Source organism: Ictidomys tridecemlineatus, chromosome 9 (genome assembly GCF_052094955.1).
Source record: "Ictidomys tridecemlineatus isolate mIctTri1 chromosome 9, mIctTri1.hap1, whole genome shotgun sequence".
NCBI lineage: Eukaryota > Metazoa > Chordata > Mammalia > Rodentia > Sciuridae > Ictidomys > Ictidomys tridecemlineatus.
The window spans coordinates 86,468,414-86,483,133 of record NC_135485.1 but is presented as its reverse complement, the minus strand read 5'-3'; the positions used below and the strand labels follow the sequence as shown (position 1 = coordinate 86,483,133).

The following is a 14,720-nucleotide window of genomic DNA, read 5'->3' as shown; positions in this document are numbered from 1 at the left end:
TTTTTCAGGTTGAATATACTGTATTTTTACTTTAGTACTTAATGCACATGAAATTTATTCATATTTTAATTTCATAATCAGTCTACTTAAAATGTAGTTTGGCTATTAGAATGCAAGTAGATTATGATTATATAATACCTTATGTTAACTGACAATCTGAGGTTGTCTGAGAATGCTTAGGTTATCTGAATTTATTTGAAAATTATATCTAACAGGACCTTGAGAACTATTTGTTGTATCAGGCCTGATAGATATATGGCCTGTAATCAAAAAGCTCATACTTAAATTCTGTATCAAAGACATTAGGAAATAGAACTTCTACTGTTTTGATAAAGAATTTACATTCTCTGAATTCTAATTTTATTTGGTTGATAAAAATATACCCTCATAGCACTCTAAAATAATCCTAATACATTAAAAGAGTTTGAAGGGACATTTCTATACTATTTCAAGAGAGCAATGCAAAATTTATTGTTTTTATGTCAAACTTTGTACAAAATTTATTTATTAAAGTTACAACATTTTAAAGATACCATATAATGTTTTTCTTAACATTTCATCTTACTCTGGTCTCACATAGACACACTGAGATAAAATACAAAATTTAGTGGTGAAGAACTTTTTAAGATATCAATTTCAAATCTCTCTACAAGGTTACTGTGAAGTACATAATGAATTCATTGAAGTACATAATGAATTTATGGTAACAAACCATCTTTTGATATGAATAGCTTACCTATATGTTTCCCAGAGTAAAACCTACCAAATTGAAGGGGCTAAAGTGTCTGGTTTGGTCATATGGTTTTCAGAGAAAGGTAAATATAAAGGGCCTCAAAAATGTCAACAAAACACTATGGGCAAAATAAACAGTTCACCTGCTTAATACAAATTTTAATCCAGATCTGATATACTTGATGATTATTTAATCACAGTCAAAATGTATAAAATATACTTTAATAAACAAAATTGAATGTACTTGTATCTCTCCCTCCCCACTCAGAGCAGAGCATTTCTGTCAAGCTACTATCGGGATCACAATGTGGAACTCTCAAAGCTGCTACACAAACTGGGTCAACCTCTCCCATCTTGGTTGAGACAAGAACTGCAGAAAGTGAGATAGCATTGAGAGAAAACTTGTTGAGGATTCATCTTTTCCAAAGTTTTCAGAAGCTACCAAAAGATGATCAAAATATACCTCTTCAAATAAGAAGAAAGGACAAGGCTCCTTCCATGTGCTGGCATGTGGATTATTAGAAAAAAAAAAGACAAGAAAAATATGTTACAACCCTTGAGGCCTATGGCCTACTGCTTAATGCTCATCCGAGCCTGTGAGATTCTCATAGACTACTTACTGTGCACTCATGTGTAAGTCAGCAGCAGCAAACATAAATAACAAACACAAATGCAAAACTGTCCATTTCATATTAATATTTACACTTTGATATGTCAACTAAGATTGTGTCTACAGATTTTTAGACCACTGTTTGCCTGTAATTATTTTTAATTCTTGGATTCTATGAGGCATCATTCAAAATAAGAACCAAAATAAACCTCACAATGTAACATAAAATTCCAGAAGCATAACACATAAAAAAGCTTGTCAAAACTTAAATCCACTGAAGTATTTAGAAAGAATTGTAAATTGTAATTTGTGCTAGATCAGAGAGTGAAAAAGCTATACATGTGCTTTATCTGCATAAAAAAGAGAAGTACTGTAGCAAAAAAAGAAAAGTGATTTGTCATATATATAGTCTAGTTCATTTATGTAAAAATTACTAACTCTTCCATTGTAAGGTAACTATTATACTGAAATATATATTGTAAATTTGTTGGATGATACGTAGAAACACACTGAGTACACCAAAATAGTAAATGATAATGTAAGTGTATTGACTAAATCCTCTATAAAGGAGAAAGGATAGGGGTCTAAAGATATATCATTGAGAACTCTATACCCACTTGCTGTGTGCTACAAATCTATTCCAGCAGTCCTCTCTAGTTCTACAGAAATGCATGCAGAGTCTCTGAGATATGTGTCATCTCTGGTAACAAACCATCTTTTGATATGAATAGCTTACCTATATGTTTCCCAGAGTAAAACCTACCAAATTAAAACTAAGGACAGCTTCCCGAGATGATTGTTCAGATTGTTTACCCTTATATTATTACAAAGCTACATTTTTCCTATAGTCCAAAATAAAATTATATAATGTCAGATTTGTAATAAAACAGAAATTAATATTTGATTTATAATCTTATATTTGAAATGATAATTGTAATACAAGGCAGAGAAAAATAAGAATAAAATCCCATTTTTAAAATTATTTCACATATCATTGTCACAGAAGATAACAGAACACAGTTAAATTTATGGATAGCTACAAAAGTAAATGAAGCATCACATGACTATTGAAGTATATTTATACTTACTTAATGAAATATTTAAAAAGGAAAAGATTTAAAATAAATCAACTTATTTTCTTGTATTAACATTTACTTAATTTTAGATTACTTCACATACACACAAAATTTAAATAGTAAATAAATTCCCTGCTATGATTACATGTCTTTATAAAAAATCCTTAAAGGTATGATTTAAAAAATATATGCAAGGAAACTACTATTTTCATTGTCACTATAATGTGTAAAACTAATTCTGTATAATAATTAGAAAACGAAATGTTTGATCCTTATACTTGCTGTAATTTTAAATATACATTATAATTATCAATTAAATGTTATTTTGAGATCTTATGTACCCCCCAAATACATTAATTTTTAAACAAAGAGCAGAAAGAATTGGAAGAAAAACAATTGTAAGACCCTTAGTAAAAAGCAAAAGCAAAATCATTTAAACAAACATGAGAAACTCAGTCTTTATGCCTACTGTTGACTCTTTCAAAGAAACACATGCCAAACATACTAAAAAAAATTATAATAATCTTTCATTAATAATCTCCATTAATTTAAGAAAATTGACTTAAGAAGGATACAATGAGAGGAGGCTGCAGCAGTTACATACAGTGTCTTGTTTTTATTTGTCAACATTTTTGTTGATAAAAGAAAAAAGGAAAGTTGATACATATACGCTTTAAAGATGAGATATACCTTTAAATTTCTGAATAAGTTGTGAATGGAATCCTCTTGTCAAGGTAAATTGACTTGACTGAACAATTCACCCTTTGAAATAATTGTTTATACTCAGTGCTTGTATAATGAAAGGAGAAAAAAGGGAAGATATAGCATCAAGATTAACTCCATCACAAAGTATGGAGTTTGATGCTACATACAGTTGCAAGGGTTTGAAAGGATTTTTGACCACTCAGCGTGTGTTTTGAATATACTATCAAATTCCAGAAGATGTGCATATTTTCCACACTGTATATTCCAGTCAGTCATGCTATTCTGAAACTAACATAAATACACATGAGAAAAGACTGAGAGAGAACATGATTTAAAAATTGCTTTGTATAGAATTCCCTTTTTCATTGCTTAAAATATGAAACTTCCTCAGGAAGAAATGAAATGGTTATTTCCCTGTTTATAGCTATAATATTTGTCATTCACATTGAATGAAAATTACTGAAAACATTTTTTTTCTCTGCGTTTTTTTTTAAGAAAAAAAAAACTGGATATAACTCTGATAGTGGCATGGTACCTCATGTAAAACAATAAACTCTTATAAGAAAATGAAGATTTTGGGACTAGTGATTTTAGGCAAGAAGTAGGTACTTGATAATTTTGCCTGGGAGGCAGTGGGAAGTGGTAACAGAATATAGATGCCACTAACATAATCTAAAGTAGAGATGGATGAGTGCTTCTGAGTAAGAAATAAGTAAAAATTTGTATACAACTGTTCAAAGTTCTCCTAAATTTTGGTGTTATTTCTTGTGGGTTTTTTTTTCCTTTTTAGTTGTATCAGATTTAAAGCAGCTCCTACATCACTTTTGGGACTCTGGAATAAAAGAATGCGAAAATCACACAGCTGTTGCTTCAGAGATTTGAGAACCCAGGTGGTTGTAGAATGTCTGACTCCCAGTACTCTTTTCTGCTCTCACAGATGAACCCCCTTTTATTTCTTTAGATCTTTAAAAGGTGTTAGCTAGTCTTTCCTTTATAAAATTACAGAAAACATCATGTGGAGATAAGCTAGACTCAGAAAGTCAAAGGTAATATGCTTTCTCTCATCTGTAGAAGATAAAGAGAGACAGAGAGAGAGAGAAAGAACAGAATAAAGGACATTAGGAAAATTGAAATGAGACAAGTTGAGTAGAGAAAGATCAAGGGAGGGGAAAAGTGAAAGGAAGGTGAGGTATAGGGGAATGATGATTGGAATACAACAATAGTTTTTTTAAAAGAAAAATAACAACATAACACCATGCCCATTTTAAAAAATCCAGAAAACAATCTCTGAACAAAATATGTGGAGCTAAATGTTTACCTTCATTTTCCACATTTTTTCTCTATTTCAACCCCTTTCTCTTCCAGATATCAAATTTCCTGTTGGAACTCATCTTATCTTCATGTAGTGAGTCTCTCTCCCTCCCCCCACCTCTCACACACACACACACACACACACACACACACACACACACACCACATACACACATTGCTCCTACTTGGAATACATCTTATTTTACAATTTTCTTCCCAAATATGCAGTCTCATATTTCATCTACTTTAGGACCAGTCTCAGTACTAGCTAATAAACCAATCCATCAATATTACTGGTGTACAACAGCATGATATTATGCTTTTCAGAGATATCAGTCCTGCATTTTCTAGGAGATACATTTTAAGCCCTAAGGAACAACTCACAGATGAGAGGCACTGAACTGGTCAAATATTTTCATGTGAAGGTATCTCCATAATATCAATATGCACTGTATAACTAAATTCTAATATGCCAAAGTTCTCCTCTGCTTGATGATAATTGACAACTTAGCTGCTCCTTATCCTTGTCCATACGTCACACATCAGCCCCCCAAACACACAAAAACACTCATATCCAAACAGCAGTCATAGTAGCAAAAATAAATACTCTATGGTAGATAGTCCTTAAGAAATTATTCCTGGGCTGGTTTGGAATGTTCACCATCTTTTCACTTAACATCACAAAAGCTGACTAATTTGACCTTTGAGGATGAAGAATAAAGGCAGTGTGATAGTCAACTATAGGTCACTTTGAGCCAGATCAAAGATTATTCCTAGGTGTGTCAAGGAGGTTGTTTGTGAATGAAATTAGAATTTCCATGAGTGAACAGTAGACTATTTTCCCCAAGTAAGTGGGCATTGTCCAGTCCTTTGAGGTCCTGGAGAGAGCAAAAGGTGAAAGAGAAAAGAATGTTCTTCTTTTTATCTGGCTCTCTGACATCTTTTCCTTCAGACTTGGATTTAGACCAGTAACACCCCTGGTTGTCAGGCCTTCAGTTTCAGACTAAAGTATACCACCAACTTCACCCACTCTCCATTTTTCAGACAGTTGATCATGGGACATTTTGGCATGTATAATCATATAAGCCAATCCCTCATAATAAATCAGAGAGAGATAATAGATAGATGATAGATAGATAGATAGATAGATAGAATATTTATATGTCAGAGGATAGATAGGTAAATAGACAGACAGATATGGAGGTCCTATCATTCTGCATCTCTGGAGAACCCTAAAATACACAGTATGGCATTGATTCCATCCCAAAGAATATTTAGAGTTGGGCAAGGGTACTAACAGAATTGAGGATGGTGCTTCTCATGCAGGGCTCCTAGTACTAATTGATCTGTAATTATCCTGATTTTTGTCCATTTGAGTTTTCTATATGTCACTGGTCTTGACAAATGGTGGAGTCAAATTTTTCACTTATTTATTAGTATATTAAATTAATCTTTTCTTGAAACTTCTTCAATTAGTTCTGTACCTAACCTAACATTTTCATTTTTATTACTACTTTTTATCCTATTCTTATTAATATAAAAATTGATAAATCACTAAAATTGGAATTAGCTATATATCAACCGTATCCTTTGGCAAATCTCTTAGAGACAAAGGAATCATAAGTAAAATCAATAAGTAAGAAAACATATTCACTTGCAAGATTCAAGTGCAATTATTTCAATATATCAGAGTTCTCAAAATATATAGCACCAATAGAAATATAAGTGTGTGTATATGAATAAAAATATAAAAAGAATATATACACACACACATACACACAAACATACCATGTAGGTATATATTCTTTTATATAAAATTTATTGTACGGTATTAGATTAAATGGTTGAAATTGAGAAGTTCCACAATCTGCTGTCTGCACTCTGTAGATCCAGGAAAGCTAGAAGAGTAGTTGAAAGACATGAGAGTTAGAGAGTCAATGGTATAGATTCCAGTATGAATTTAAAGAACTAAGTAAGCACTGAGAATAGAAGATGAAAGTTAGCTCAAGCAACCAGGCAGAGTTAATTCAACTTTCATCCATCTTTTTGTTTTATTCAAGTCCTCAATGGATTGGATGTTTCCTGTAACATACCAATCGATTGTAAACTTATCAAGAAACATATTCACAGCTACATTCATAGATAATATTTAACCAACTATCTAGGTATTCTGAGGCCAAATCAAGCTGACATATAAAATTATACATTACATTTAACAATACTTTTAGTATTTTAGAAAGTCAAAGCAAATATAATTAAATGATTATAGCATATAGTATCCACAATATTTTAGGATGAATATAATTGTTCACATTTTATGATAAAGAAAACTGAATTAAACTGAATGAAATGTGTGACATTTCCAAAGCACACAGAATCTGGCAAAGTTACATAAAACTGTCTTCATCAAGCTGCTTTTTGGTTATGAGAGAATAAATTAAGTTTAAGAAATGCCTTCTGCCTGCATTTCTTGCCAAATGCTGTATTCAAATCAATAACTGAAATTGAAACCAGACTTTGCTCTTAAATATTATGCATAATTTTTATAGTTGGACCAGAGAAGATGGTCTTCTTCGTTTGATAAATATTTTTCAAAGTTTCAAACACTTTGAATAGACTGTAGTCCAATGTATGCTCTCAACTAAGGGACACTAGATAGGTGATTTTGGGGGCTTTGATTTTCTCATCTATCTAGGGAAGTCAAGTGTGGTCACTGGTAAGGAAAAGGTACTGTTTCTTCCCTTGAATTATTTTACCACCTGGAGGTTGTTGTAACATTAGACTCTCTATGTGACTCATCTCTTCTGCCAAAATGGAGGAGTGATTTAATCATCTAAGTGGTAAAATTGGAAGAATTTGGGATTGCATTGCTAAACCTTAAGAATCCCTCACTTCTCTTAAGGATCTAACATCCAAAAGCAGTCTGGTTTGCTTTTGGCCTGTTTTAAGTTTAGCAGAAATTGATATCTGGCTACATTCTTTAAAGGCACAGACATAATCAAAAGAAGAACCAGAAACAACAAATACACACACACACACACACACACACACACACACACACACACACACACTAGGAAGCTGAAAGAATGTGAGGAAAAAACAATATAAATAAGCTGTAAGCTAAATGTCTCATCCTTCATGTTGGAGCCAACAGTACATCTTAAAGTTGACAAATCAAGAAATTAAAGGTAAAAAGGCAATTGGAATTAAAAATATAATAAGCAGAATTTAACAGAAACAGTGAAAATGAATTTATTTTTGATAAGTAGGACTTGAGTACAGGACCAGGGAGAAATATTGAAATTTTTATTTCCAAGTACATGTATTATTTTTAAGAACATCAATAATAATTAGCATAAAAATAAGGCTGTAAATATTCAGGACCAACAATGTCCATCCTGGTGGGAAGAGCACAGTTATAAGAGAGATGTAATTACCATTTCTATTCAGCATCAGATGTTGGATGTTATTCAGGAGATTAACAAATATAAAGTTCCTCTTTGATGGTCAGTTCTAGAACTCTGGAACAGTTATTCAAAAAGTATAGTCTGCAGACCCCTGGCAGGTCTGATCCCCTCCAGGAAGTCTGTAAAGTCAAAACTATTTTCAAAAAATAATACTAATTGATTATGTGCCTTTGTTATTGTGGTAGTATTTTCATTGGTGGTACAATAGCAATAATAAACATTCAGTGCTTCAACATAAGTAAAGGCAGTGGGATCATTAGTACTAACATTATTGTTTTCTTTATCATGCTAGTCTTTTTAAAAAGTTGGAGTCACTTGACGTTTAGCTATAAAAAAGTCTGAAGTTATGTTAGTTGCTAGAATATGGATGGAATTGCAGGACATTACATTAAGCAGAATAAGTCAAAATCAGAAAGACAAGTGCTAAATTTTCTCTCACATGTGGAAACTAGAAGAATAAAATGAAATAAGTGGGATTTTCATGAAAGTACAAAGGAAATCATGAGGGTAGGGGAAAGTGATCAATGGGAAGGAGGAAGGGAGAGTTAGGAGAGGTATTAAAGAGTAAAATTTCTGTCATATTCATGTATGAATATGCCACCACAAAACACATTATTTTGTATAATTAGTATATACACCAATAAAAATCGTCAGTCATATTGAAAAAAGAAACCCTTGGCAAATAATTAGAATTATTAATATACTTCAACCCTTGAGTGCATGTCTCTTTTAAAAATATATATGACAAAATACTACTTTTGCCTATAGCATTTCTGCTACTTAGTAGATAGTTATCTAGTGGAAAAGCTCTTGGGCAATTGTTTGAATTGTAAGCTGAACTAGTCACTTTATTCTTGGAATGTCATTACTTGAAAAAAGAATTGAAAGAGAAGTATGATTATTCAGACTTGATACAATGGCAGGCATTTTCTTGAAATGAACAAAGTGAGCCTTTCAGTTCAAAGAAAAAAAACTGACAGTATTTTTGTCAATAATAAAATTTGAGCTTTCAAGTCAAAATTAAGAATCTAAGAATATGTATCCACTACCATGAAGTTGACAGCATACTCATATATAAATACTTTTCTGATGAGATTCTTGGTAATATTAACAAGCACAATTTTCTAATACTTTAAAAAGCAAGATGTCAGCACTTGGAAAATCTACACAATGTAGTGAACCAATATTTTCCAAAGCACCAGTGCATGACATCACAAAATCTTTATACATGTTCCAATCTTTATGATGGTAAAAAGTCTATTCTCAGAGCAAGATAAGCCATTAGAAATTAATGAATAAGTATAAGAAATGTTCATTGACTTAGTTTTATATTCCACATCACAAATACTCTGAGAAAATAGCACTTGCCAAACTTTAACAATATTAAAGTAATAATAAAATACCCACAGTTACCTATAAAAGTCACAAATATGTACCTCCATTTCACAAATACATATTTGAGTTAGGCCAGATTTTCATGATATAGTTCAGCAAAACAACATAAAAATAAATTGAATAGAGAAATAGGAGAATCAAACAGTTTTCTATTAAGCCAAACATTTAAAGGAATTTGAAAAATTGTAACACAATGTAACTCTTCTAATTTTATTTCTTTTTGGAAAATAAAGTGAGATTTTTTTAAAAAATTATTCATTAAAATTATGATCTTAGCTGTGTATGGTGGTGACTTCTGTAATCTCAGCAGCTCGGGAGGCTGAAGCACGCTAATCACAAGTTTAAAGCTAGCCTCAGCAGATAGTGAGACCCTAAGCAACTTATTTAAACCCTGTCTCAAAACTCAAAAGGAAAAAAGGGTGGGGATGTCACTCAGTGTTAAAGTGCCCCTGGGTTCAATCTCTGGTATGAAAAAATAAATGAATAACTAAAAATAAAATTATGATCTTATTCTAACTTGTTCTTATTATTTTCACATTAAATAATTTTATTTTTTAATTTTGATTTCTAACATAGTAATTATTTATTTTTTTAAAGAGAGAGTGAGAGAAGAGAGAGAGAGAGAGAATTTTTAATATTTATTTTTTAGTTCTCGGCGGACACACAACATCTTTGTTGGTATGTGGTGCTGAGGATCAAACCTGGGCGATCGCCAGGCGATCGCGCTACTGCTTGAGCCACATCCCCAGCCCTAACATAGTAATTATTAATAGGTACAACTTTTATAATGCAGACCTTCTGAGTTCTCAATAATTTTTAAGAATGTAAGAGGAAGTAGGTCCTAATCTCCATCATGTGGGATTAGGCCCCAACTTCCTTAATAAGACTCCTGTAGAGCAAGAATTAAAATCAAGAATCAGTAAATGAGATGGACTCAAACTAAAAAGCTTATTCTCAGCAAAAGAAACAATCTCTGAGGTGAATAGAGAGCCTATGTCTTGGGAGAAAATATTTACCCCTCACATATCAGATAGAGCACTAATCACTAGGGTAAAAAAACAACACCTAAATAACCCAATCAATAAATGGGCCAAGGACCTGAAGAGACACTTCTCAGAAGTTGATGTACAATTAATCAGCAAATACATGAAAAAATGTTCATCATTAGAGAAATGCAAATCAAAACCACTCTAAGATTTTATCTCACTTGTCAGAATGGCAGCTATTATTAAGACAAACAGCAATAAGTGTTGACAAGGATGTGATAAAAAAAAAAGTACACTTATACACTACTGGTGGGACTGCAAATTGGTACAGCCAATATGAAAGCAGTATGGAGATTTCTTGGAAATCTGAGAATGGAAACATCATTGACCCAGCTATTCCTCTCCTCAGTCTATACCCAAAGGAGTTAAAAACAGCATACTACAGGGACACAGACACATCAATGTTTATAGCAGCACAATTCACAATAGCAAACTGTGGAACCAACATAGATGCCTTTAAATAGATGAATGCATAAAAAATATGGCATATATATACACAATGGAATATTACTCAGCAATAAAAGAGAATAAAATCATAGCATTTGCAGGTAAATGGATGGAATTAGAGAAGATAATGCTAAGTGAGGTTAGCCAATCCTAAATAACCAAATGTCGAATGTTTTCTTTGATATAAGGAGGCTGATTCATAGTGAGATAGAGGGAGCATGGGAGGAATACACGAACTCTAGATAGGCCTGAGGAGTTGGAGGGGAAGGAAGGGGGCATGGGGTAATTAATGATGGTGGAATGTGATGATCATTATTATCTAAAGTACGGGTATGAAGACCCGAATTGATGTGAATATGCTATGTATACAACCAGAGATATAAGAAATTGTGCTCTATAAATGTAATAAGAATTGTAATGCATTCTGCTATCATATATAAATTAAAAAAAATATTTAGTCATAAGAGCCCTTGTCTAAGAAGGCAGTTAATCATCACCCAAAATCCTACCAGCCACAAATATGCTTGTTGAATGTCTTTCTAAACATCTATATTTATATAAAGATGAAATATTTTAAAAATATTCATAAATGTTGGCTTTAATAATAAAATAAAAATCATAGAAAAATAAAATGAAAGAAACAAGAATGTAAGAGGATCTGAGACAAGGATAAGTGAAAACAATGCATGGTATCTAGATATCTAAATCTATTTATCTCTCTCTATATATTATATCTATCCATCTCCAAGATTTCACAGATTACACAGTGGAACAGGAAAATTCCATTGTCCAGGGAAGGTACAGAGATCGACAAGGATAGACTTTTAAATCCAAAAGGACCTAGTACCTGGAAGTGGAAGGACAATTAATAACCTACATAAACTGAGGACTACAAGTTATGGAAAGAGCCTGGACCATGGAAGCTAGAATAGAGACCACTTATCAAAGGCAGAACCTGATGCGATTCATCCTATGGAAATAGAAGACAGATAATGGCTGAGGCCCAGAAGTTTCCCTGTGTGTTCATTGTCATGGCCACCTTGGGAAGAAAGGATGATATAAACCCTGAATTTGACTTTACTTAGAAGATATTCAGAAATTCTTGAAGAGATGAAACATACCTTGAATGTGGACTGTTAATGAGTACTAAAATGAAAAACAAACAAAAAAGACCCTTATATTTCTGCACAGCTTGTTGATAATGGCATTTACACTTATAAGCACATCCAATTAGCACCAATTGAAACTTGGGGGGAAAAGAGGCTATTTAAACAATCTACCTTAAGACAAGGCCAGAAGTAGGTCTAGTGATGTAGTTAAGACTCCAGATTGCTGGTAAAACACATCTGTATATGGTGATTTTTTTTCATTGCAATCTGTTTCTTCCTGTGATGGATATACTCTAAGAGTGACACCCTGTATAACCGGATCACCTTGAGTACAGGTATGATCTGTGAGTAGTCAATGAGCACACCCCACATTCAATTTTTCTATTGACTGTGTCTTCAATTATATCCCAAACATTTCTGACCAACTCTACTCCTGCCATGCCATTATAAGATGCCATCATCTTTATCCTGGATATCCTCCCTGCTTGTATACTTATCTACACAATCTATTGTCAACTCATGACCCAGAGTAACCTTTTACAAACTAAGTTGGAACACTGTCAAAAATTCTGCAGTAGCTCTCCTTTGAATTCAGAGCACAAATCCTTAAGTGGCCTGTGAGGACTTACCTGATCTGGCATCTGTTGCTTTTTTGATTGCAGCTCCTCTTTCCCTCTCTTATTCTGCAACAACCATGCTGGCTTCCTTGTTGAGAACTATACAGAGTCTTTGTGCTGATGTACTTTCAAATGGCCATGTGCTAACTCCAAACTCTATTTGTTCAAATATTTTCTTCTCAATAAGGCCTACACTGACAGTCTTATATAAAATTTCACCCTTTTCTCCCTATTCTGAAACTCCTGATTCCTGTTATCTTGGTGTAATCTTTTTTGTTTGTTTGTTTTTTTTAACCATAGCACCTATAATCTTATACTTAAGTAAATATTTTACTATTTTATTACATCTGTTGTCTTCTCTTACTCAAATATGCTTCGTGAAGGCAGATATATTTGTCTGTTTTATTTCCATCAGTGTATCCCTACACATCTATATCTAATCTCTGACCCAACAATAGTTGTTGATAAACATGTATTGAGTAAACTAATAAAGCTAGTAATTAAATAGCTGAAGAAGGAAGATGAAACTACAAGAAGGATTATAATTTCAACACAGCATATCTTTTCTACATTTTAATGTTAGAAAAATATAAGCTTTTATTGAGTAACATATTTGATTAATAAAGAAATGCATCTCCTCAATCATATAAAGATTACCACTCCTTCATTTTTCTAAATAACAAGAAAAACATTTAAATTTTAATAAAAAATAATTAAAATTATCAAAACATTTTAATGTAAAGTTAAAACTCTGTAACCTTCAAGTAATGCTTTATTTATCAAACATTTCTTATGAATTATCCTAACTACACTACCAAAAAGAAGATATTGCCTATTTCCTTCTACGAATGAGTAAACAGGTTTAGAATGGATAGATAACTTTTCCAAGTTCACACAAATAGCCAACTTAAGGATTTGAGCTCTGATTTACATTATATCTAATATGCTTTTTCTTCCTTTATACACGATACCAAGGAAGTGTGGGTTCTGATCCAGTAAGCCTACGTTGAGATCCCAGTTATGTCCTTAGGTTAATTACATTATTCTCAGCACCTCAACCTGTTTGCCTGTAAGATAATAATGAGTGATAATGATCATACATCCCTCTCATTACTGTTGTGAGGAATCACATGAGTTTGATGGAAACATAAGGGCTCAATTAACACTAGCTATAATCATTGTTATTGTTTCCCTGAGGTACAATAGATAGTTGGTATTTTCAAGATTCCTTTATGCGTATGCTGATTTTATGTAATTTTCCTTTTTTTAATCCTTCTCAGTCTGTCCAGTAACCTTTAAAAAAAACAATGAATATTCAAAACTTTTTTTTTGCTTTTGAAAAATTTAAGTCCTTCAAGTCCAGGGAATTCTTTCAGAATGCTTGATATTTCTAAGACATACTGTCCATTTTACATAAATTATTATACAGATAATAGCATTTTAAAGTATATAAGTACTAAAGTCGTTTTTTTGGTTCTAATTTGACTTGGTTTTCTGTAAATTTACATAGAATTAAGGAATAATTACTAAAACTTCTTATATATTAAGTTGGATTATTCTGATGTACCATCTGAAGTCTTTTATTTTACCTAAAAAATAAATATTAAGATTTTTCTAGTTTCAACTCAAGCTATTTTTTTTTCAGAGAGCATTATGTATGTCCTGCCAATTCTTTGAAGCATTAAACAGAAATCAATCAATGTATTACTTAGTGTCTCATAAAAAATCTTAATCATTAATACTGAAACTCAAGACAGTGATAATCTATTCCAATTGTAAATAGTGGATAGTAGAGAATCTGTTCCAAATTTAATCATAAAATTTTCTCTTTGAGATGATTTCTCTTATCATTTTAAAAATACATAAAGTGTGAGAGGGGATACTCAATTTAAAACTTTTGGCAAAGATAATACTTAAGGTCAAAAATTGACATGTATTAATTTTGTTTTAAAACACTGTTATAGTTGTGATAGGAGGCATCCCCTCAAAAGCTCATGTGGGAGACAATTCAAGAAAGTTTAGCGGCAAAATGATTGGGTTATGCAAACATTAACCTAATCAATGTGTTAATCCTCTGATAGGGAATAACTGAATGGTGACTGTAGGCAAGTAGGGGCATGCCTTTGCAGTTTATATTTTGTGAGCTGATCTTAGTCTCTCTACTTCCTGGTATGATATTTCCAGCAGCTTTTTTCTGCCAAATTT

At 32.3% G+C, this 14,720-nt stretch overlaps 1 protein-coding gene across 5 annotated transcripts in view; it reads left to right on the top strand.

The window, feature by feature from the left end:
- LOC101971473 (N-deacetylase and N-sulfotransferase 3) overlaps nt 1–9,812 on the top strand; it is a 161,912-nt gene extending 152,100 nt beyond the window's left edge. For all 5 annotated transcript variants that reach the window (XR_005737244.2, XM_040292925.2, XM_021721256.3 and 2 more), the window contains one exon: nt 1,001–9,812. Coding sequence is in view for 4 of the 5 variants with exons in the window: in XM_021721256.3 (XP_021576931.1) it covers nt 1,001–1,120 (120 nt within the window). In the remaining variant the exon portion in view is untranslated. The remainder of the gene's footprint in view (nt 1–1,000) is intronic.
- The last annotated feature ends 4,908 nt before the right edge of the window (nt 9,813–14,720 follow it).